General features: G+C 41.5%; 1 protein-coding gene across 2 annotated transcripts; it reads right to left on the reverse strand.

Moving 5' to 3' along the window:
* Nucleotides 1-15,758: 15,758 nt before the first annotated feature.
* LOC140267448 (protein FAM177A1) lies at nucleotides 15,759-18,343 on the reverse strand. 2 transcript variants are annotated; one of them, XM_072362719.1, is made up of 5 exons: nucleotides 18,218-18,343; nucleotides 17,703-17,927; nucleotides 17,501-17,567; nucleotides 17,037-17,134; nucleotides 15,759-16,946 (listed from the first exon to the last, which is right to left on the reverse strand). In XM_072362719.1, the coding sequence occupies exons 1-5, from the start codon at nucleotides 18,284-18,286 to the stop codon at nucleotides 16,743-16,745; spliced, it is 663 nt and encodes a 220-aa protein (XP_072218820.1). In that variant the 5' UTR covers nucleotides 18,287-18,343; the 3' UTR covers nucleotides 15,759-16,742. The 2 variants fall into 2 exon arrangements, with proteins under 2 accessions (XP_072218820.1, XP_072218819.1); XM_072362718.1 differs by having other exon boundaries at nucleotides 17,697-17,927.
* Between the last annotated feature and the right edge of the window lie 6,778 nt (nucleotides 18,344-25,121).

The raw sequence follows: 25,121 nt of genomic DNA on the forward strand, positions 1-25,121 counted from the left end.
GCTACATAAAGGCTAGGCCTGTGTGCACCGAAATAATGAGAACAAAGATAAAACTGGACCTGAAGAAAAACCCAAAGGGGGCTTTAACTCAACACAAACAACTCTAACCTCACATTCTCTTAAGTCAGCCACTGGAGGAAGTAAACATGTCTCACTCTGTGCCACAGGGTAGCAGGAAACCCTAAACCTCTTCTCCTTTTTCAAAGTATCTCAGTCTTTTGAGGATGGGAACTTTGCAGAGCGCCTCTCGGGTAAACTGTAGCAGGCGTATTCAGGCAGGCCTTAACTATCAGGTTTTTAGCTTGTGGGCATCCTCAGTCATGCCTCATACCATGCTCATGGGATCACACTCTGCAGCAAATGATGCCTCATGCCTCACTAAGTCATTATGTGCACTCTTAATGCCCATCATTTGATAGTAGTGTGCAAACCAGACGAGCAGGATACAGTTTAGGTGTGTTACTCACAAGCTGACAGCAGCATTACTCCTTCCCCTCAGGCTTTTAAGCCCCTGAACAAAAAGCTAGCGAGCGTAAGAAAGTCAGACGATCACTTGAGATTTCTGCTGCAAATTGTTCACTGGATTGATGAATTAACAGATTTCATGAGCAGAAAGGTATCAGTTAAAGCAGCATTACTTCTCATTTTGGCCACTTGTTGCTCTGTCAGCAGTCATTAACAGTGCAAACAGGCCCAAATGTTCCTAACTGCGCTAACAGATGTTCATAACAGCTAGAAATATGTAAAATTAGCAAACGTTAGCTAAAAGAGCAGCAATCGCCACAACATCAAGTAATTACTAAATCCACAAGGCTCTATCAAACATTCTGCTGCAAGCATTAGGGCATGTTGCATGTGACAAGCTGTGCCATCTTCATCTAATGTTGAAATGTCGTGAGCATTAGCGTCCGATCTGTCAGCAGTTGTGTACTATAGACTGAAACTGGCATAATCACAAACAAATACAAGAATGGCTCAATACATATGCAAATATGACAAGAAATGCCACCGAAACACAGCATAAAATATAAGTAATGCCATAATAAATGTACAAAATGTAAAATTCATACATGTTTCTGCTTTAAGTTGCAACTATATTAATTTGGCCTGGTTTTGATACCCCTATTCAATTACCTGCCATTTTAATTTCTATTTTCATTCATTTCTTTGTTTTTTGTCCCTGTGTGTGTTTCTGTAGTATTGTCCTTTACATTTTTTGCTCTAGTTATTCCCTCCAAAATATTTACTCCTTTATTTACATCTGCTTTATCTTTTAAAATGTCTAGATGTATGTATGTCTTCTGTAATGAAACAGGGGTGTTTCAAATACAGCTGAAAATGAAAGAAGAAAAATAAAGTATTTCCAAGTCATACATTTTTTTTTACTGAATGAATTTTGAGCAAAATTGTTTTCTACCTTATTTCAGTGGGATTTGTGTGCTTATTTATTGTACCAGTTACATTTATACCTTTTGTGTGTATATCAGATTATGGCAGTTTCAGCCGTCTATGAGCTGATATTCGTCAAATCATCAAAATGGTGTGCAGTGTGTCCTTAAAAAAATCTAAAGAAACTGGAAGGAAGCAGGCCTCACACAGGACCTGAGACGGCAATCTGGCAGTTGAGGTGATCCCTCTGCTGCAGGCTCAGAAAAGTACTGTTAGATTTTAATCCACTTTGCAATTCTGTCTGCAAATGGATTTACCTGTCAGCATTAAAATGAACATAGTGGAACACCATCAGTCATGGACTGGCCACCCCAGAGCCCGGACTTTAACATTTCTGAAGCAGTGTGGGTTAGGGAGAACAGAAAAAAAGGCAGCCAACATCCAAAGAAGAGGTTTGGAATGTCCTTCAAAAAGCCTGGGGAATTTTTCCTGATGACTACTTACAGAAATGACAAAATATCTTGTCTTAGAGGGTTTTGGTCATTGTTTTTTTAACCTCTTCCGTCATTATCCTTCCTGGCTGGTTCATGCAGCCCACATCCTCCCCATCGCCGCCTCTTCCTGATACCCGAGGATCCGAATCAGAAGTCTCTGCCATCTCCTATCTCTGTTTGTCTCGTCTCATCTCGTCTTGACTCCGATGGGTCCTATCACACCCCCTTTCCTCCATTTCATATCACCACTCCGTTGAGATAATGCGTTAAAGTCTAATCTTAAAAAAAACAAAACAGAAAGGTCATTTAGCACATGCTTTTATTTAAAGTGGCTCATAAGGTGGAAGCAATATTCATGCTTCCTGAAGTTCTGAAACCCTGGTGTAAGCAACGGGTAATTCCTCTAAAGAAAGTGCAGAGTGCAAAAGGTAGAACAGATAAATAAGTGTAAATCAGGCATGTCAGGGTGTTAGAGGTGTTAGGAGAGGAGGTGTTTTCAGAAGAGATGGGTCTTCAGGATATCCCTGGCCCATCTAGAAATGTATTACATTTATCCAAATAAGGAGTTCTGACATGGAAAACTGAAGTGAGAGTGAAGTTGGATGCATACAAAGCATTTAAAAATATACCCAGAGTCATTTTTCAGTCCAGTACATTGCGGTGGCCGCAGTATTAACAGAGTGAAGTCAGTCATCTCCTGATGGCTTTAGGAGAGAGGAAACACCCTGCTGCATTACAGCAACTCTACCACGCAGCAGCGGCTAAAGCAACGGTGCGCGGGAAGATAAGTCGCGCCTCGAGAAAGGAGAAAGGTCAAACCTGTAGGTCCAAAACAAACAAGAACAATTATTCGGTTGTGATACCAAATATCGGGAAATGGCAAAGCGAGACCTCATCTTGATGGACACGTTTTTTGGCGTGGTTCAAGGCAGAAAGATCGAAAGTGGCCAAAAAACATGACTCATTTTCTGCACACGACTGTACGCCTCTAAAAATCCCCACTTTCACACACTTGGGCATTCATTAATTGCGTGTCCACGCTACCCGCAAATGGAAAACGTAGTCTCATCGATCCTGAAGTGGCATGTTAGATAATCAAACACGGTTATGAATAAACAGCCACATTCAGCTGTGAAGTCATTTCAGGGAATTCTAGGGGAATTTGGAATGATAAAAGCACACATGCAAACATGGACTCTAATGAATCCAGTTTAATTAACTAAGAAAATACCTTGACATTTTTTTTTGAAAACATATAAGTGCCTAAAGCATTCCTTATTCTAAAACACTTTGGTCTCATCCTCTGCCTGCCTGTTCTTTCATGCTCCTCTGCATTCCCTAAGCGAACCGCATCCAGAAAATCTAGCAGGAATATAAACTCACATGTAATATTCATAGCTTTGGAAGAGTTATTGCTAGCTTGAGGGGACGCTGGATGCTCAAAACAGCCCCACAACTGTGAATCTGACTTTCATTTCAGCTGTGAGATGTTATGAAGAACGCAGGAATGTACTTACAGAGGACTGCTCGTGTGGAATTTTTGCTGGGAATTTCCCACCAGAGTGCATGTGTGTGTTTCTGAGTGTGTGTGTGTGTGTGTTTGCACATGCGTGGAGTGTGTCTCCAGCCAATGCTGAGTGGCTGTTGCCTATGTGTGAGCAAAAGCGAGTATGCCTGACTCAGGTGCACGTGCTTTTTTTGAGGAAGTAAACAAGTGTGTGTCAGGTAAAGGCCTGTTGTTTGTATGTGCATGAGTGTCGCTCCATGTCAGTTATGGACTGCATCGAAAAATATTTCCCCGATTAGTTCCAAGGTAATGGCAAGCAAGGTAGACGTGCAGGGTTACATAGTACTACCTCTTTTCCTGTTGAAAGGTTATTTCAAAAATAAAACTACTGACTCATAAAGGAAAGCTACTTAATTTGAAGAAGTGATTTCAAGAAATGAAAATCCTCGGTCGCCTGTTCAAGTTCTATATAAAAAGAGAAGTTTTTGGAGAAGTTGTGGACTACTGCTGACCTCCAGTAGCTCGGTTAATATGAGGCTGCATTTCTCCCTTCTGAAATCCCCCGAACTTTCCCCCACGCCAAATCTCTCCTCCCAGCCTCCGAGATAATGGTCTTTGCAGGCCTCCTATGATCCACGCTCTGCTGTGGATCCACCGCAGCTGCTGAACTGGCTGCCTGGCGAGTGGCAGTTTACGGCGGCCATGTGTTTCCACCTAATCGCTTTTCCAGGGCAGAGCGTGGGGCAGCGTTATAGAAACGAGACACGGAGGGCTCAGAGGATGGAAGAGGAGGCGCACGGGGAAGCTTTGCGGACCAGATGTGTGCAGTAGCAGTCAGCCAGGCGCACATCTGCAATCATTTTCAACTTAGTGGGGGAATTCCTCACTCGCTGCACGTCTCCACATATTTTGTCCCTCTGGATCCTCATTTTGGGACAATGAGTGGCCTGACTGTTTCCCCCCTGTCCTTCCTCTCATGTTTCCCTCTGTGTGTCATGAACTGTTTCCCCACAGACAGACAAACAGACTGGGCTGGTAGCAGCTCCAGGCGTGGGATCCTTTGTGTTGAGGAAATTTTAAAGCGAAGATAAAAAGAGCCAACTCTTTCTGTAAACCTACAGTCGTGCATGTGAGGCGCAGACAAAACAAGTTTGGCTATGAGGTTGGGTTTGTTATCGCTGTCTTTGAATGCACCTCGCCACACATGTCATTAGTGTGACTAAAGGAAAAATGCAAAAATCTCAACCACAAGTGCTAGATCAAAGCAGAGGGTCAGAGGCAGGCCGCGCTGGCCTCAAAATGGAATAGACATTTTATTTTTACAGTGTTGAAAAGAGGGTTAAGTTTAACAAAAGAGCTAAAAATATCTATTGTTCGGCTGCTGCGGGGGTTGAGCCACGGCACAACAAAAGCAGGGAGTTTCCTCACCTCCAGGAAGTCTGGAGATTGTCAGCATGTCAAGACTCAGGACAAGATGTTCTGATGGACAATGATACATGTTTAGATGCACTTTAGTGCTTGACTTTCACACTCCTACAGTGTAGTTCACAGCATCTACTCGAGCAGAATGGGCCGTGCAGCACTTTTCTGTAAAATCATGTTCTTTTGTGTGTATGCAGGTGTTTTTTTTCCTGTTGTCCTTTCGATGTGGACACGTTGTCGTTTTTTTCCCGTTTCTTTATTTACATGAATTTACGTAAACATTTTTCTTCATTTTAGGCACGTAGATAAACAGTGTTTTCTCAGCCTTAGACAACTGATTTCTTTTTCGCTCAAATCCAACTAAACAGCAAGTGAAAAACAAACATTTCCTGCTGTCACGTGTCAAAATCAATCAAGTCAAATTAAAACTAAAGTTGGTGCAGGAGAGCCCGGTGGAGTCAGCTTTCAACATGCTGTATAAACGTACCAAAAGAGTTTATGATCCAGAAATCCAGATTAATCTTGGGAGGCGTTGCATTTTGAGCCACATCATTAACCATGTGGGTTTAGCAGATAAACCTGACCAAAGAACATGTAAAACTAAAAGTCAACAGTGACTATGCAGAAAAAAAAAACACCAAGGAACTGACAAAGATAATTCAAAGTCCTCTGACTTCCTGCCTCCCCCCGACAACCTCTGCAGGAGGAATTTGTTGGATCGGTCTTGCTTATTGGCCTGGGAGTGAAAGAAACTTAAACCTAGAGCATTTAAAGTTTTGGCATTAAGACATTACTACGACTACGACTAAGGAGTCACTCATCACCTAACCCTTCACTTCCTATTGGCTCGAAATAAGTGTCTTTCAGCCAAATATTTTAGTTTTAACTTTACTGTTAAAAACACGTATGACTCTGTGATGGAAATCACTTCATGGCCTCAGGAACACTTCCAGAAATCATTGTCTGTGAACACAAACACAAGCTAAAGCTCTGTCATGCAAAAAACTAGGCCATATATGAGCATAATCAAGAAATGCTACTGACTTTTCTGGGCCAAAGCTAATTCAAAATAGACTGAGGCACAGTGGAAAACTGTTCCGTGGTCGGACAAATCGTTGGAAAAACTTTGAAGTTCTTTTTGGATATCATGGACGCTGTGACTAAAAAAGGAGACCATCCAGCTTGTTGTCAGCACATGCCTGCAGTCCATTTCTTTAAACAATTGAAAACGTTTTGTGAATCATGAAATGTAAAAAAAAAACAACAGAACTGTTGAGCAGCTTGAATCGTCTATCAGACAAGAATGGGACAGCATTTTTCCCCCAAAGGCCCATCGGCAGGACTCCTCAGTTCTCAGACATTCACTGGCTGTTGTTAAAAGAAGAGAAGATGCTAAATGACCAATTCAATTCAAAATGAGGTACAATTTTTGTTAAAATATGAAAAAAATCTTACATTCAAAACGTTTTTAATGCAGTGCTGGGAATAAAACGTGTTCATAAGATGGTCCCAATTTACATTATACCAATTTTTTCACAATTGGGGTTGTACTTTCATGTCTGTGCTGTTTTTTTTGTCACCAACACCCACAAACTGAACTGCGTGCTGTGGACGCAGAGGATGGTTCGCATTCTCTTTGCTTTTCTTGTTTCAGACCCCCTGTTCACACTGCTTGTGTATCTGACGTGAGAACAGTGGCAGACACAAGGGAGAGGAGTTGCTCTTTGCTGAGGAAAGTACCTAAAACATACATTTTGGCCTCAGTGTCCTTTACAGCGCCACACTCCGCCCATGCAGGCGGGTTGTTCTGCAGAGGATGTTTCACTACCGTTTCACTCTGACCAACAGTCATTCAGGCCTCCACCCATTGGAGCAGACCACCCACTGACCATCAGATTTGTTCATACAAATGTCAGAAGACTAAAATAATCGGACTGATTTACATGTCAAGAATTTATTTAGTGTGTACACTATATACTATTTAAGTTTCTAAATAAAGTACATTACAGCTAATTAGATATGCTCAGATGAAGATTTAAAACTTTAGTTCTTTAAGATATCGGTGAAATTAGATCTAGATATCTAAAAGGACCGTTCATCCATGTGGTAAAAGATAAAAAAATAGAATAAACCAAATCTGAAGGTCAGTCAGTTTGTATTTAATCTCAGTTGTTTGCATCCTTTGGTAATCATCTAGTGTCACTCTATGTGGACGTCTCTTTGCAGTTGCGTTACCTTTGTAGTTGTTTAGCTTCCCTTTTTGGCAGTTTTGCATCACTTTGTGGTCAGTTTGCATACGTTTGTGATGGTTCATTTGCGTAATTGCTCCATGATAGTAATATGCCAATTATTTGCCAGCCTCTTATTTTAAGAGAGAGCAGCCAGTCTGGTTTATTATTGATGACGTGTTAGAAGGCAGAAAGAAAGGAAATTTTGATTTATTTTTATTCTCCTGCTTCTTGAGGCTTTTAAACTCACATATAATCTAAGATGAAGCAGCATCAGACCCACGACGTTAGAATGAGGTCATTCGAATGCAACTCATCTGTATGAGGAATGACACAGAACCAGAACTGGGAAATAAACAGTCAGCAAAATATGTTGTGAGAGACAGGATTGTTAAAGGTGTTCAGCAAAACAAATGATTTATTTTAAAAAGTCATTGTCAAAAGTGGGACGTTTAAAGTGAAAGAACTGAGAACTTATAAGACCATGTTGACTTAATGCTAGTAAATAACTAAAGAACTTTCAGCGTTCAGTGGAAATCAAATTCAAAATCACTAAAAATCAAAAAAGCTGATCTCACTAAATCATATCCAAACAGACAAATGTGCACGAGACAGAATCCTGAAAACTGGCATTGGCATGTGTAGTGTGTTTTAACCATAATGTTACTTATGTCTTGGCCAGGATGCTCTTGTGATAAAGATCTTAGATCTGATTGATAAAGGAGGCCGCAAAGACACCATAAAAACCCCACAAAGCAAAATGGTGAGGTGCAAGGAAGGAAACCGACGTCATGAATTTTGGTTTGTCAGTCCCTGGGCACTCTAATGCAGTTTCACGTCGTGGATGTGCAAAAAAAGTCCATAATCTCTAAAGCAAGTCCGAAGCACATCATTTTTAAGGTTCACTAACTTCTCTAGCGTTCTTTTAATTGGATTACAATTTGATTGAACTGGACTTAGACGTATTTATTCTCTGTTTAAAGTGCCTTGTGATGGCATATGTTGTGTACTGGTGCTGCGTAAATAAACTGAATTGAACTGAATTGAATTGGGGCTGCCCTGTGGTGTGCTGGTGGGTGTCTGAGGTCACTATCGAGTCAAAAACACAACCCTGGCATTTTGTTTTGAGCCATTTGAAAATGGGGCATTCAGTGAGCCATTCAGATTTGCTGGGAAAATCTACAGCACTTTATAAGTTTATCCAGCCTCCTTCTTCTGTATTTCCACCCAGTTTCAACTTCAGATGATGCCGCATTCCCTGTACCTTGGAAGTGGGAAGTTTAAAGCTCTTTTCCTCATGCTTTTTGCTTTGATATTAACATTAAATCTCATCATTAGTTATGTAGCACACTGGACTGAAAAAAAAAACTTGTTAATAATGCTCTACCAATACTTTGCTTAATGATTTATATCCTGATAAGGAAATCTGTGGAAAACTGTGGAATTTTTTTACCAATGAGAGGATAGAAATTCTACTTTCCCATTTGTTACTGAATGCACCATCTGTGCACCTACGTGCTGTCCAAAGTCAAACTGCAGACAATAGAAATGTAAGTATTTGAGATATTCCGTTTGGTGTGTGATCTGAGTTCTCCGGCTATTTACTGTATACCCTCTCATGCCATAATAATGTGTTCAAAGGGTTACTAAGTACAGATCTGAAAAGAGGCACACCCTGGGGACGAGAGAGGTGGAGTGGAGTCAAATGGGCCACGCCCTAAAATGATCCATTTGAACAGAGAGTAAATTAATGAAGAAAAGACAGAGTTGCTATAGTGCCTCTCTGTGTTATTTTGATCATGTCACAGACATTTCAATAAGGCCTCAGATCGTGTCAGCTTGTGAAGAAAGGGCATAATGTGGCTCCTTTAAAAGGGACATTTTCTTTTACTTCACAGAACAATCGCATACACGGCCTCATTGTGCATGTATCAAACACAGCTGATTTTCTTATGTTCAACCATTTGTTCAGCGGTAAAAGTATTCCTACCCTTGCATTTGACACAATTTGACGTAGTTAATCAACGTAAAATCTTAATTTGAAGATGTAGAGAGACAGTTCCGTCTTCAGATTTTCTAATGTTAAAGTTAAATCAAAAGTGCAGATATTCAATCCTAGGTAGTCTTTTTGGATTTAAGCGTGATAGAAGAAGCTTGCAGATAAGATCTGAAGGGTTGTACGCCACATTTAGCTGGTGGCTGCTGTTAATGTGAAGCTCCGAACCCTTTCGTTTCGCTTTAATTTAATCTGGACTTTTGCTTTTTGTTTTCAAACTAGCAGCAGGTCTGTAAAGGTGCACACAGTTCACAATCAGCATTATTGCAGGTTCAGAGGTCACTTCTTCTCAGTGTTGCTGTCAAAGTGACAGCCACCTGTAGATAGGAGGCAGCAAGTGCCAGGGACTTTCCACAACAAAGCGTGTGAGAACATGTGCATGCGTGTGTGCGCAGTACTTGACAGTCAAGTGCATGTGTCTGTGTCTGGGTGTGTTCATGTATAAAGGGCACCGTGTGTGCAGGCAGACGGAGAGAAAATGGAGTGTGAACTGAAACAAGTGTGTAAAGCAGAGCTCTTGCAGTTGTGTAGCAGAGAGGCTCAGCATGCATTCAGAAAGTTTTTTATGCATGTGAATATTACTATCTGTGCGTGTTTGAGAAAGTCAACCTGTAAAGTGTGGATGGAAATTTGATTTCAGTGTAGCAGCTGTGGAGATGCATGAGCGTACTCACATAGAAGATGATCACCAGTGTTATCGTGTACTGTAGCATGCAAACTGAAATTTAAATGAACTTGATGCTGCACTTTAACATGTTCCACTCGAAGCATGTAGAGTCTCATCACATAAACTGACAACGCCAGTGACAACACTTGCTGTACAGGCTTTATCTTTGTAGATAGGCTCTCTGTGTTTTTAAGTCCAAGAAGAAAGGAAAGGCTAAGGGGTTGAGACTGGAGCCCAAGCAGCGCTGGAAATCCCCTTCTCTCAGCAGGCCTGCCTCGTCTTAGACACACAGGGCCCCACTGAGGCCCACATCAAAGGGGCTGCTGCTGTTCTCATCATCCCCCCCACCCTTCTGTCTTTCTGTATGTCTCACTGTCTTTCTGTTGCTTTACCTCCACAGTTATGTTTCCATTTATACACCACTGGTCTCCCACCTCAGAGCATCTGTCCTCTTTTAAAAATTTGAGGCGTACTGTGCCACCATTGTCACATACCAGGTATAACAGTGTGAAAACCAAAAGATCAGAATGAAACTTCACTCATTTCTAAGCTTTCACATATCAGGGCATTATAAAAACAAATCATCTGGTAATTCATTTAGTTAAAGTGTCCTTGGAGCCCATGTTGACCTTCATGTGTTCATTGACTTGTGAATGTATGTGATAAAGAGAAAAAAAAACAATGTAAATACTAAGATGTGCTGTATGAGTGTATGTGTGTGTGTGTGTGTTTGAATGGGTTAATGCAGCTTACAGTGTGCAAGTGCTTTGAGTGGTGCAATCCATTTCAGTCCAATTAATTTTCCATTTTCCAGTAGCAGTCGGGGGCTGCTAATCAAATGCACTTAATTAACTTATCATCAGCAAGTGTGAGCCCCTCCATGAGAGCAAAAGTTTGGCAGCTTGCTGGTCTGAAGCATTCAGGTGTGTCTTAACACAATGCCAAGGTGGAAAGACATCAGCAATAATCTTAGAGAGGCGATTATTGCCGCTCTTCAATCTGAGATGGGTTTTAAGATCATTTACAAACAATTTGGAGTTTGTCAAGTGGAAAACATGTAAGACAGCCGCTCCACCAGGAGTCCCCTGAAGCAAGTTCACCCCAAGGTCAAAAAGTCAACAGCTACATCTCAGACTCAGTTAGCATGTTTAATGTTAAAGTTCACGGCAGTACAATTAGAAAAAGACTGAACAAGTATGGCTTGCTTGGAGTGATTGCAGGAGAATGCATCTTCTCTCTAAAAAGAACACGGCAGCAGAGCATAGCTTTAAAAAGTTGCATCTGAACAAACTGCAATGCTTCTTGAACGATGTCCATTGGACAAACAAAACTAAAGTGGAGTTGTTTGGTCATAATGCGCATAAAACACCTCATACCAACCCCAGGAACTGGACACATTGCAGTCATTGAGTCCATCATTCTACAGTGAAAAAGATTATTCACAAGTGAAAAACACAGTTATACATCCACCCTGGAGGCAACATATCAGCAAGTTTACTACAAAATAAAAAAAAAGAGAAAAGAAAACATTAACTAACAGCTGGATCTCTACAAGCCTCAAATATTAAATGTTAAAGTTCATGACAACACAATTAGAGAAAGACTGATCAATGTATGGTTTCTTTGGAAGAGTTGCCAGGAGAAAGACTTCTCTTTAAAAATAGCACGGCATACACATCTGAGTAAACTGCAGCACCTCTGGAACAATGGAGGGCTGATGATTTGGGCTTTATTTGTTCAGCCACAGGAGCTGGACACCTTACAGTCACTGACTCCTGCATGAACTCTTCTGTTTACTTATAAGTATCCCAGGGTTCAAACGTAAGGGCGTCAGTAACACTCGGCTGAAACTGAATCATGCAACAGGACAATAGTCTGGAGCACAGCAGCAAATTTGCTATAGAATGGAAGAAAAAGAAATGAATCAAGGTGTTGCAATGGGATCCTTAAAGAGCTGTACACAATGATGTGAAACACTGATGACATCATATAGAAAATGATTACTTTACTGCTATGATTACTGCTAAAAATGGATGTACAAGCTACTGAATCACATATTTAGTTTTTCCACCACTGCTTCTGCATTTTGACTTCATTTATGTTAAATATCACACGTATTGTTGTTCTTCTCAGGGGGAATTTACCTCCTTGAAGGCCCAATTTAGGACGAGGGGATTCTTCATCGCATCCTGATGTGTAAAACCTTAGAATTGAAAGAGGGTGTTCTTTCCTGTGGGTGATACATGATCCTGCAGGGTGGATTCCGTGTAAAGCACAAACTGCGCATATGAAAGTGTTGTGTAAAAATAAAAATAACTCAGAGGTGAATAAACTGCATCTGTGCCTTCTACAGTCACAGATGAGATGCATTAGTAGGTAGTCTGGTGGAGTGTATTACATTTTTAGGGGCTTGTGGTTAGACCTCTGCATCACCTCTGAGTAAATCAGAAGTGAAAATGTCAGCTGAAGTTGTCCCCCTAAGATCACTAAACACTCTGTCCCAGCCCCCACAGTTCGAAGCCCACAAAAATGTCAGGTATGTTTGAGGCAGCAGACAACCTCTGTGCAACACGTGGATACTTGTGTGTGTGTGTCTTTGTAGGGGTGGGGGTTGGGAAGGGGTGAGGGGATGCTGACACACGTCGGCTTCCTCGCGCACATGCCCACATTCATGGCTGCGCCAGCAAACATACAGTCACAAGGAATGGCATTGTGAATTTCCAACTCTGGATTTTCCCTGCTAATCACTGATTGTCCGATGACTGCTGTGTGTCTCATGCTTCCCACATGGAAGCTGCTTTAATGGTCAGTCCGTTTCCTCTGTGATGCATCATGACAGAACGCTCACATTCAGACTTGTTACCTATCATCAGATTCTACCATTTAAAAAATAAATCAGTCCACTTTGATTTTTTTTAGTTCTGCTATGATTATGTTTTTCTTTTGCTTTACAATCACACCAACTGTTATTTTGTTAGAAAATCATATTGAAATCTTGACTTTAAAATATGTTATGGAACACATGTTCCACGCAGGGGACCTACGACAACCCCATCAGTCTTTCCAGTTAAAGGCAACACCACCCTCTGGTGGACAGCCTGAGTTTTGTCTCCAGCTGTGAGATCAGTGTTGCCCTGTCAATGGACTTTTTTTGCTTTGGTATTTCTTATACAAATAAATCTAAATACATAGAGCTTCTCACCTGTATTGTTGATATATATAAAATAAGTACATTGGAGCCTCTAATTTATGCATGAGCTGAACCTCCTATGCATTTCACTTGCAGGCATTTGTTTGAGGTTGCTGGCTATTTTGGTGTTTGTTGAGCTGAAGTCAACATAGCTAAAGACAGCTTAGATTCAGTGAGGCTCCTGGTTTTCAGAGCTGTGCCCGCTGCAGACAGGCAGTATCTGCAAACACTCCAAGTGTCAGTTACTTTGGGGGCAGGAAAGTTTCAGAGGAAAACACAATCTTACGATCGATTGCATTTACATTGTTGTGGTGAAAGTGACACGATTGTGAGCAATACTGCCTGGTGAGACAACAAAGCATTAGAGGCCCATCCTTAATAAAAGTGGCCTGACAGGCCAACGAAAGGAAGGGAGATAATTGATACTGTACTTGCCTGCATTTTTTTTTTGTTGCTTGCCTCAAAATGCATGAACATCTCAACTGATACTCCTGGCAAAATAGTTAATCAGTGATATTGCAGCTTGGAATCAATGTTTAAACATCTACCCCATATCTATGTTAATTATGTAAGCTATACCAGCACGATGCTTTCTTTGACACTGTGCCACGAGTCTATACAGAGCAGAGCCTGCTGTCAGTGGGTGGTACTGTATGTCAGTGTGGATGCTGTGTGAGGCGGCCTTGTGTGGCATGGACTGACTCCACTTTCTGACAATTAGAGATGAGCTGTCTCGTGGTGGCACTACTATAATGATGTGGTGTGATACATAGGAGCATCATTCTCCAACAAGCTGAGGTTTACTGCATTGCTTGTGAGTTTGTAGCTTGTCCAAATAATATCCAAATTAGTATTGTTCCAGCTTTTCTAAATGACCAGCATCCCCCCTCGTAGATCACAGCTCACTGAAAGAGAAATGCAGTTTTCCCGTAATGCTTGCTTCTAAATATTTTCCAGCCAGTCATTTAGACTCTCATCAAGCCCCTGAAATGCTGGCTTGCCAGCTTTTTCTTTCTTTCTATTTCTTTTTACTCTGGTTTCAATATCTAATGTTTAGAAAACATGTGAAACCCCTCTGAAAACGGAATTTCCTGACAGTTAAGCTTAAAATGTTACTCTTCAGAAATCTCCATGATTCATAGAATATTCAGCTTACGTTTACTGTAATGCGTTTGATTTTGACCTTGTAGAATGATCTAAGCCTGCTGTAACAGTTGGTAATTTGACTATTATTGGTGGCTAAAAATCTAAGAAACCATGCAGGTAGAACTTTATAATATTTAATCAAACATAAGTACTTCATTAATGGGTTTCAATACATTTTGAGGAACAACACACTTTCTTGTAAATAATTACGTGGGAAAATCAATACCACTTCTATATTCCTATGCTCATTAGCAAGAGTAGGCTGTTTAGCTTAGCTTAGTTTAGTTTAGAAAGAGCGAAAAATTCCCTTTATTCCCTTTTGTTCTGTTCTTTATAAATCCATACAAGTTTGAAAATGTCCATTTAGTGTCTTACTAAATGTTTGGGAAACGATGTTTTGCGAGGCAAAGCTACCTTGACAGTTATCTCAGCATGGCTTCAGGGTAAAGTGTAAAATAGTAACAAAAAGAGAGTCATTTTGTCTGTGTAGATGGAAACAAATTGTGCATCTTTTCTGCAATACTCAGCATTTCGTAATTCTTTCGAAGTAAAGCATTTTTTCTTCTTTTTAGATTTGAGTCATGTCTGCGACATGAATCTGACTTTTGCTGATGGCTATTTTTAAGCTATTTTTCTTCACTTGCGTTAGACGCTTTGAAAGGGTTTATTTTAAGGCATGTAAGCCCGACCAAGAACACTTCAATGGCTACACCCAACCAAAAGAGCAAGCGAAAGCATATATTTAAAATGAAATGAAAATGTCAAAAGTACTCGGTCAAGCTGATGATGAGTTCAGGTTTCCTTGATGGAAAACTCCACGACCACTACTTTTTCACATCTTAACGGGTAAACTACTCCTTATATGTCAGATGCATGAAATACTGCCAGGATTTCATTACTATGTGTAATTATTTTCATGTCCATGTGCTCACCTCTAACTCTGGTAAAGTAACAACTCTGTTTATCAAACTAATAACGTGTGTTATTCAGAACCCTTTCCTAGCAAGTGTTTTTGATTAAAACTGTCATTCTTCTTGCTCGATTTCATTTTTGTAAAGGTTTACACGGGCTTAGATTTGTATTCAACCTCACTCAGACACTATTTCATTGCTGACATTTCACAACTCTTGACAGAAATGACTACGCGGTCCTTGTATACTGACGCGCACCATGATCGTAACTGATGGCCTTGCCAACGGCCATCAAGACTTTTGTTTGAAAACCTACTGGCTTATCAGTTTGTGTGTGATTTGTTTCTGAGTCGAGTTAAGGCTTCGCCGTTGTGCATGTCAGCAGCAGTGAGGTCATGGCTGCTGAGGAGGTCGTTCTGGAACACAGAAAGGCTCGCTGGCGTGAGAATAAAAGCATTGTGCAGCGAGTGAGCAGGGTCCCTGACCTCAGAGCAGTCTGCTCACAGGATGACACAGGCTCTTTGTTACCACTGACAAAGCTGACCCCTCACATCACTCACACTGCAGCAGCACTCCCGAGTCTTTCAAAGAAGCAAAAAAAAAAAAAAAGCCAGCACAGCTGACAAAACTGAGATAGAAAAACAAAACACACACAATTCCGTCGGAGCCGTTTAACTCAATAATTGTTATCTTGAAATGACAAAAACACACACAGACAGGAGTAAAAAAAAAGAAATCAGACAATACCTTAATAAACAGTTTATTGTAATGTTAGTGAAACAATAGAAAGTGTTTAAATTAAGAGCCAGCTCAGTAAAATAAATACATAAATATAAAAAGTTGTACTTAAAAACAGTTAAAAATGTTAAGTCTATACAGACTTGGTGTCACAATGCTTCCTGCCACCATCGAAGGCTTAAACGCCACATCCGTTACTTTCATATCCAGAGTAGATAAGGCAGATAAAAAGAGCAACATGGAACATGTAAACCCGTTTTCGTTTGTTTTTTACATGTCAGTCTGTCTTGTGGCTGGCAGATGGTTTGACAACCGTGGCCAAATGGTATCAGTGCTTTCACAGACATTAAGTGCAACACAAGCCAAAAATCCATTAATACAGAAACACACAAACCAACGCGTGAGGGGGGGTGTTAAATGGCCAGCTCCTTGGTGCAGTCAGGTGTATTGAGTTTGCATCAGTGTCACCAGATCTGGACAGAACAGCGGTTAAAAGTCTGAAATGTTTGAAAACATGATGTCTACGACGACTTTGGATCATGTTCCAGTGGATGTTTTGTGTCCACATCTGGCACCGACTTGGCAGCACAGGTGACTTAGGCACAGTGTCTGGTCCATCAGAGGCACAGGGGAGCAACACTTATCCCTCGCTGCATTACAAAGTTTGAAGGTGGATGTAGCAACTGATAAAGCAGAAGACGCTGGATAATGTAAGAGATCCTTAAAATGGAAAACTGCTCTCAACGATCAATTGGCAAATACATTTCCATAATGAACCAGTTAATTTGGATTCTAAGAACTAATAATCTGCCACGTTATCGAGCAGTCTGGTTATCAGTTTCTACAAAGTTGCAGCCCTGTTGTCCTCGCCACTTGGCCAAAATACAGCAGAGCTGCCCATTGAAAGCTGTGTTATACACAAACCAAACAGCTTGGTGAAACAAGACAGTGTTCCTTAAACAAACAGACATTAAACGTCCTGTTCTAGGGAAGGTTAGGTTGCCGTGACAATAACAGGGACTGTGATCGTGTTCGGAGTTGCCTGATTTTCATTCTCCACCTGATAGGCCACATCGGGGCGAACCTCCTGCCGGTCTGTCGCGGTGATTGGCTCGTCTCCCTCTTCCTGAGATTGTAGCTGGTCAAAGGATCGTTCCGCTTCTTCTGACAGACGGTTTTCCTCCTTCTCTTCCTCCCTCTGAAACGAGAATACGAGGTGGAATTACACTGGCTGAGTAATGGACGTAAAAATGACAACGAAATCTTCCCAGAAATTCAGACTTCCTACCTCTTTCTTTATCCTGTAGTATTCATCAATGGCGTATTGATATTTGGCTGATGTGATACCGAAGAGCGAAGCCATTCTCTCCCCAAGATAGTCACATGCTGAAGAAAACAAGAGAAGAAAATGCAACTCTTCTTGGTCTTCAACCAAATGCAACAAGATAACACGGCTGTTCTAAAGCTGAAGTGATGCTTTCAGCGAAGAGGGGGCCAGACAGGAAGCAAAAACAAAGACACAATGTTTACAAATCTGTCATAAGAATGGCTAATTTTTTTTATTTTTCACATGTGGTAAACATACGTTTACAGGCAGCAGCGTCACGGCTTTCCTGCCTCACTGTCATTATGCACGTTCTACACAATACGCTGGCAGACGGTCACATGAAGCAGTCTGCCGGTGAGAGTTTCATGACAGACGTGTTCTGAAGGAAATCCGGGCTGTAATCGATGTCATTGTGCAGCACAAACCTGAGATGGTGGATGTGGCTGCTCTCCACATGTGGAACCAGAAATAAGGCCCCCAGGTCATCTTTGACTACAACACAATGAATGTGTGACAGTCACTTTTACACAGGTGCAATAAAAAGGTTTCTGTAATTAACACCCACACACATGCACACACTTCTGAATCCCCCCCCCCCCCCTTCCCTCCACCGTTCCTCACCCTCGCCGCATCGACCGGGGAGGACAGCAGGTCTTTCCTCTCCGGCTCCTGGTCCTCTCCCTCCTCCTCGTCGGTGCTGTACTCCTCCATGGTCTCCCCGCTGGAGAAATGGATGATCCGGCGGGGGATCTTCTCCCTCTGCTGCTGCTGCTGCTGCTGAGGGTCCCCTCTCTTGTCCAGCTCCCCCAGCTCCACGCTCTCAAAGTCCTTCGCCGGGTTTGGGCTCTGACTCTGTGGGGAAGGGGACATCACAAACACACAGACACGGTTAGGTTATTTCACCGAGCAGGTTCGTGAACGTCTCAACTCCGGAGGGGAAACCAAATGCGGGGCCTTGGTGATAACAATAAAAAAAAGAAAAGAAAATCCTCCCATCTGCTGTGTGATGTCTCGACCGAGCAGCCCGACATGACAAGCTGTCAAGGGAAAACAAGCCGCAGGCACTAAGTGGCATCATAAACCGTCATAATACCTCCAGCGAGACATATTTTTGATTAGAAAAGAGGAAGCTGTTCACCGACCTGCCCCACATCCATGCTCCGTCCTAAGGATACATTAACGTTTGTGAGATACAGTGATATATCGGCCATTGTTGCCGTCTTCTTTGTATCTGGATGCTGCGCGCACGGCAACGTCTCTCCTCCGAACTGTCAGACCCGGAAGTGCCATTTACCTCCTCGACCGTACAGAGCGTTGCACTGGAGAACAGTAATGATAGCAGCACCGCCGAGCTAATTATGTGCATTGTCATTTGCCTGGGCAGATGTGATACATTTTACACTTTACACTGTTAGATAAAGAAATCTGCTCCTCTGCATCTTTCAAATGTACCATTTAAAAATAAAACCTGCGCAGGTCATACTGGATGAAAAAATGTTTGATGAGTCTTGAGAATATTCCTATTCTGAATTACTACACTTGTTTTTTGTAACTTTCAAGGGCTTTTTAATGCTATTTATCTATAGGGATGGATGATATGCAGCTGGGTGCTGCTATTGCTATTTTTATACCATATAATCATATTGTCATCTTTCTATACAACTTTAAATGTAGGCTATATGCTTCAACCTCTTCGTCTTCTCATTATTATCATTATTATCATTGTGATTTTGGTCGATTTCAATCATGGACAAGTCTAGAGGGAAATGTCTCTATCAAGACATAATGACATAGATAGGTAAACGACATGCAGATTCATGGGGATACAAAACAGTGGAAACAAAAGATGCTTAATGAAAACTTTAAAGACCGAAAGTGACCAAAATGCATTCAGATAGTGGCACAGGGAGTTAAAATGACCAGAATTAAATGCAAATGACTACAAAAAGATGGAGAGATGACCGAAATGAGACAATAGAAAAAAAACCCTGAACATTTTACACCAAATGAGGTTGGACACAAAGATGTAAAATGACCCCAAAATAAGTCAAATAAAACAGAAATTGGCAAAATTGGGCAAAGCCATCAAGAACAGAACCAAACAAACTCGTACAAGGAGCAAGTTTGAGCAATATAGAAACTGGGGCAGCTTCCTGAATTACTCTCTCACAAAACCAACAGGTGTGGAATCTTGGCAGCAGGAAAAGCACTGACGACTGAATTCTGTTTAGCTGCTGCAATTTCAGGGTCCCCGTGTTGTGAATTCTGCCGTGACATGTAGTTTGAAGCAGTCTATCCAGTTTTTGTGTTTGCGGATATGAACATTAAATCCACTTGAAAAAACTTGAAAACTTATGGGGGTTTTCAGAAACCAACATTTCCTAGTTCACTTCTGGAGAAATGAAAGAAATGGACTATTGTCTTTTTGTAATGGAGGGATTAAATATACTAAAGCTTTTGAGAAAGTTTGAATATGAATATGACTTATTCCCATCAATATTTCTTGTTCCTCCAGCCCCCCGCTGCTGGCAACAAAGAAAGAGTCCATGACAAGCCAAAGTGGTCATCATTTTTCTTATTAGTCACACCTGGTGCTCGATGCCTAAAACAGTGTGAAGATTCATGACTAAAACTGCGTCAGACTTACACATTAGCTTCGCCAGATTTATAAAGCCGTGTCCATATGGTTCTGTTTTTATAAATCTCAATCACTGGGAAACTATGAGCACATGCAAACACTCCTCCAATTTATCATTTGCATATCAAGATACACCACAGCTAAATAGGTAGGAAAATGGAAGCAACAGTGGAAGAAGCGGCACAATTTTACAGAATATAAGACTAAGGCACTCATCGGCGAAGCAGTGATTTAAGCTCTGTAATCACAATCAGAAGAGAAACGGCTAAAGTAAAAAATGATCAGTTCAATAAATTCAGAGAGAAAGACCCCGCAGGGGAAAAGAAGAAATGGTTGGAAGTGTCCAAAAAGTGCATCGGCTCACACATCGTATCAGGACTAAGGCAGAGGAACGACAACTCCTGTATTATCTGCAGTGGATGCACTCACAGCCTGTACAGTAAACAGTCTGTGTGGAAATGTTCACAAGGGAGGCAGAGATGCACAGATGGATCATGGTATGTTTGCAGTTTTCTTAAACACCTCTGTGGAAGCCTGTGAGACAATCACTGCCATACTGAGCAAGCTTCCAGATATAGTCTGTTTTGTGTCGTGGGGAATTATGCGGCTTTTTCTTCTTTCCATTGCCACCTCATATCAGGGTTACGTGGCTACAAACGCGTATGTACACGCTGCCTGAAGAATGCACGAGGTGCGCGTATTCTTTCCGCACATCGTCCCTTTAGAAATATCAGTATGTGTTGAGGAAAAAGGTGTACACGAGGTTTTTGTGTGTACGCCTCAGTCAGGCATCTGACCCCTGGACTTTTCCTTTGGTGACCCCTTTTGGAAGAAACATGCTTATCAGAAACATATTTCCGTGTTACCAGGTTTTAGTTTATAGAGAAGGGAAGCATATGAGTAAGAAGCCATGTTTGAGTCATGGATGAATTATTGAACAGACCTGCTGGCCCACGAAGCCAGAGGCGCCCAAAGACTCTGCTTTTAAGGGACTGTTGGGAGGTTTTCTCTGCTTATTAAATATTAACATGTGTTGTATAACTGTGTAACTTAACATTATAGAATCCTTCAGAGGACTGTGATTGCCAGACAGCATTATCTCAGAGCATCCTGCTCGAAGGATGTCCCAAACCTGACTCTACCTGTTTAGACCACTAGATGTCACTAGACCTTCATCCAACACCTTAAGTCGTCTCAGAGGCAGCTGTGCCTTTGAGTGGGTAGTGAATTATTTGGGTCTGGATGGCTATTTATACAAATCACAGACAGGAACCTGAATACCCGCACATCGAATAATCACTCACTCTGTTTAGATACTCTCACCCTCGAGAGCTGCAAAGCAACTTCAACAGGAAGGATTTACTGGAGGCCACAAACCACAGGACTAAATCTCAGACCTATGATGTCATGTTAACGTCTCTGTACATAAAAAAATAATGCATGCCTGCCTCACTCTGCACCTTCACACGAGTGTTTGCTTAAGGCGAAAGAAGGAAAGCAGCTTCATTTTTAAACAGTTTCATTAGTCCTCAGCCAAAACACACTTCCTCAAATCCAGAAAAATCCCTCGATGCTCTTATGCTCAGGTTCCGTTGGCATCATTCTCCCTTTCTGTGGGTATTACATTTGCTCTTTCCCATGGATTTACATCTTCACCTGCTCTCTCCCAGTATATTTGGATTCCACCAAAGCGTGTGTTACAGATGTTTTATTGGCACAGTGTTGTTCCACATTAATGAGTGACAACAGCATTTCAGCAGGCTATTTGTAATCAGCCACACGGATGCTCAGGTCAGCGGGTCACTAGACGAAGCGTTATTAATCTTGAGCTGTCGAAAAATTATGGATTTCCTCATAGGTTAGAATCACAGCGGCGGGGATGCATCTGTTGTGTCTTAGGAAAATGTTACAGCCGTCATACAGTTCTGCATGTGCATCATTTCGCATTTGTTCAGAAATGACATGAGCCAAACAGTATCGGGAGATTTATTGTTTTAGTTTTAGGAGACCAAACGATCCTCTCTGGGATTCACGTGGAAGTGGCGGGAAATCAGCTGGCTAGGAGGCTGTTGTTTCATGCGGATCAGATTGAAATGGTGCGCTCCTTAATGCTGATGGGAACCAAATCTGTGTAGGTAAACAGGCCACGATTTGATTCAGCTGCACTAAATAAGGTGTAAAAGAAAAGGAAAAAAAAAAGAAGCAGTCGAAGCACAACCAGGTTTGTGGATGTGTTCGCCTACTCTGGCTTCGGGAGAAGCTGTTCGAGTTTAAATAAAGGCCGGTTTCACTTCCCAGGCTGGATAAGAGCATATTTATGAAATCAGTTCCAGTGTAATGGCTTTCAAATGACTGAGCTATGGGATCACATATTAGTACCGCACGGAACCATTATTGCTAAACCTTGAGCAAAGTTTATTCAGGTGTCCTGCAAAAAACACTGCAAATTGTGGGAGAAAAAAAAAAGTATTTTGTGCATCTATGTGTAGTTTTCTACATTAAATGTGATTTGCAGTTATACGCCTCTCACTAATCTGTGTCTCGGCTTTTAACGACCGCGTTCCCTCTCAGTGATGTCCCTTCCACACCCTGGGTGTTATGAGCTCTGCTGTCGACGTGAATCATCCCTCTCACTGGCCCGTTGCTTCCAGATAGTTATAGGCCTGCGTAGCCTCGCACACGCTCCTCACTGAGGCTGTAGGAGTGCTGTTAACAGCCCTGTAAAACACGGGAACAGACACGGCCTCCAGAGGCAACGGAAAGCAGCTGAAATAAAAAAAAAAGGCCCGTGCGGTGGACGTTACTTAAATACATATGTGAAGTTGCTGAGTCACTGTGCACTTTGAGTTGGAGAAGATTCAGATTTCTGAAGATTGTAGCTTCTGAGACATGGTGACTGTAAATAGCTCATACTGGAATTTCCTGTTGAGGGGCAAAAGTTAACTATGGCATTGTCCTCACTGCTGTTTCGGAGCCCTTTTTCCTTTCTCCAGACTAAGCAGTGTATTCAACGCAACAGGCAGATGAGAACATCTGTTCATTAATCGTCTTGGTAATATGTTCATTAAGGCTCCACAGCAGACGCGCAGCCATATCCTTGAAATAAAAAGGAATAAAAAAACACCAACCTTTTCATATGCTCTTTAAGCTTTGACCTCCCTTCCCTCCAATGAAAGTCCCATCAGTCAGAAACAGAATGAATCAAAGACTTTTCATCTGCTTACTCTAAGTCTTCACAGTGTCACTCCTTAACAGGTGAACGATCACGTGCCCATCAGTTTTTGTCCTCTGCCTGTACTTTAGCTCAAGGTAAGTCAAACACTGAAGGACTTAAGTAGATAATGGTTCCATCATGTGTTAAACACTTGAACTCCTCCTTATGCTTTGGAAGTGATTTCGCCTTATTTATGAAAAGGAATGAAATGACTCACTGCAAGCTTCCATGGAACCAAAACAGTTCTGCGTGTAATGGGCTTAATTCTGCGGAAACACAATGCAGTGGTCATTTAAAGGTTTAGTTTCACAACCACCTTTAGCAGCAAAAATGAATGCTATAGAATGTTATCGGTTTCTCACATTGTTATCGAAGAATTTTGGCCCAGTTTCAGTCAAGCTGTAGGTGTTGGACTTTGTTATACAGGGGAGTTCATGGTGGAGTAGAAGGTGGTTAAACCGTACGGCTGCAAAGCAAGTCCAAATCATCGCTCCTCCACCACAGTGCTGAACAGTTGGTACTAAATAAATGTGATGGTGTGCATTACGACCAAAAATCTCTACTTTGGTCTCGTCTGTCCAAAGGACATTGTTCCAGAAGTCTTGTGGTTGCCATGTTCTTTTTAGAGAGAATACCCTTTTTCCTGCAACCCTTTCAAACAAACTATAACTGTTCAGTCTTTTTTTTATCTGTACTGTCATGAAATTTAACATTTAACGTGCTAAGTGAGGCCTGTAGAGTCTGAGATGTAGCTGTTGGTTTTTCTACGGTTTCTCTGAGCATTGTGGCCTAACCTTGGGACCGTCCACTCCTTCTCTAAGATCATTGCGGATGTCTTTCCTCCTTGGCATTATGTTAACATACAACTGGATGGTCCAAACCAGCAAACTGCCAACACCTTTGCTTTCATGGAGACGCTCACACTTACTGATGATCACTGAACTAAATGCTTTGGTCAGCAGCACCTGGCTCCCACTTACTCTCTTAATGCTTTTGGAAGCAGTAAGGATGCACTTTCACACACACAGTACTTCTATAGTTTGACTTAGTTTTTGTTATATAAATGATTGTATTGTTATGTGTTTCACCTATTAATTAGGGGGCCTGTTTATATATAACGACAGAATTGTAAAATCACACATGAAAAAACAGAAAATAAATAAAAAGAGTGCCAACAACCTATTATTGAATGCAGATGTAATATCTATCTCTCTCTCTCTTTATATATCTATATATATATGTATAGATATATAAATAATTATTGATTCATATGATTCGAAGCCTTTCCTCAGACTTTTATGTTATCAAATTTTGGGTTTCTTCTTCTCAGGTTAAAGAACAAAAAGGCTTCGAATGACAGTTGATAGTAATCTCAGGGTGCTGCTAGAGTAATGAGGTGGTAACATTTTCTCCTGCAGCTTCCACGTGGCTACTTCACTGTTGTTTGTTTTGAATCGGGGGCTCCGCCGATGCAACCAGCCTGTGCACAGCAGGTATCCGCCTCAGCTCATCAAAGAGCTAAACAGATGGAGTTTTGGTGGAGTGCAGCGGGACAGCATTATGTTCCGCTGACGGTGTTGGAAGAGCACAGAGAAAGTAAGTTATTCAACTCCAGAAATTGCATCAGAATCAACATGTTTGTAAGTATATTTTTTTCTTTGTGACTTTTGACCCAGTGTTAATTCGTAGACAGGATTTGATAGCGGTTTGATATTTGGCTTACTAATTGTGCAAACAGTGGTATATCCTTTTGTTCCTAACATAAAACATATAACATGATTTTGATATACAATAATCTAAATCCTAATAACTAACATCTGACAAGGAGCAGTTAGCGGTCAGGTAACCATTCATTCATGCTGGTTACTTAACCATGGAGCTGTGTAAACTTAAGGAGCCTTTAGCTCACATCAGAGGAGGATGTGACAAGGAGCAGGATCCTTTATAGTGTGCTCAGGCAGCCAGCCTCTCTGCATTACAGCCACACAAAGGAAATGAGGTGGCATTTTTTCAGCCGGAGAGAGGGAGAGAATATTAAATACTGTTTCACGGGATATTTGGACACCAGCTGTGCTGATAAAAGGCTTTCATTGCTTACTCTGCTTTTGGGTGGATTTTGCGAGCAGTCTAACCAGAGCAGAATGGAAAGCTAGAAAGAGTATCAGGGGTTTATACGCCCTTTTTGCGATTTGGT

Source organism: Leuresthes tenuis, unplaced genomic scaffold, assembly GCF_036924035.1.
Source record: "Leuresthes tenuis unplaced genomic scaffold, fLeuTen1.0.hap1 SCAF_13, whole genome shotgun sequence".
Classification (NCBI taxonomy): Eukaryota; Metazoa; Chordata; class Actinopteri; order Atheriniformes; family Atherinopsidae; genus Leuresthes; species Leuresthes tenuis.

Excerpts from the sequence above, each read along its gene's own strand:
- LOC140267448 (XM_072362718.1), bottom strand. The coding sequence starts at position 18,286 with ATGGCCGATATATCACTGTATCTCACAAACGTTAATGTATCCTTAGGA. Across the intron at positions 17,928-18,217 it reads GGAGCATGGATGTGGGGCAG|AGTCAGAGCCCAAACCCGGC; the intron begins GTCGGTGAACAG and ends CCTTCCCCACAG. Across the intron at positions 16,947-17,036 it reads ACTACAGGATAAAGAAAGAG|AGGGAGGAAGAGAAGGAGGA; the intron begins GTAGGAAGTCTG and ends TTCTCGTTTCAG.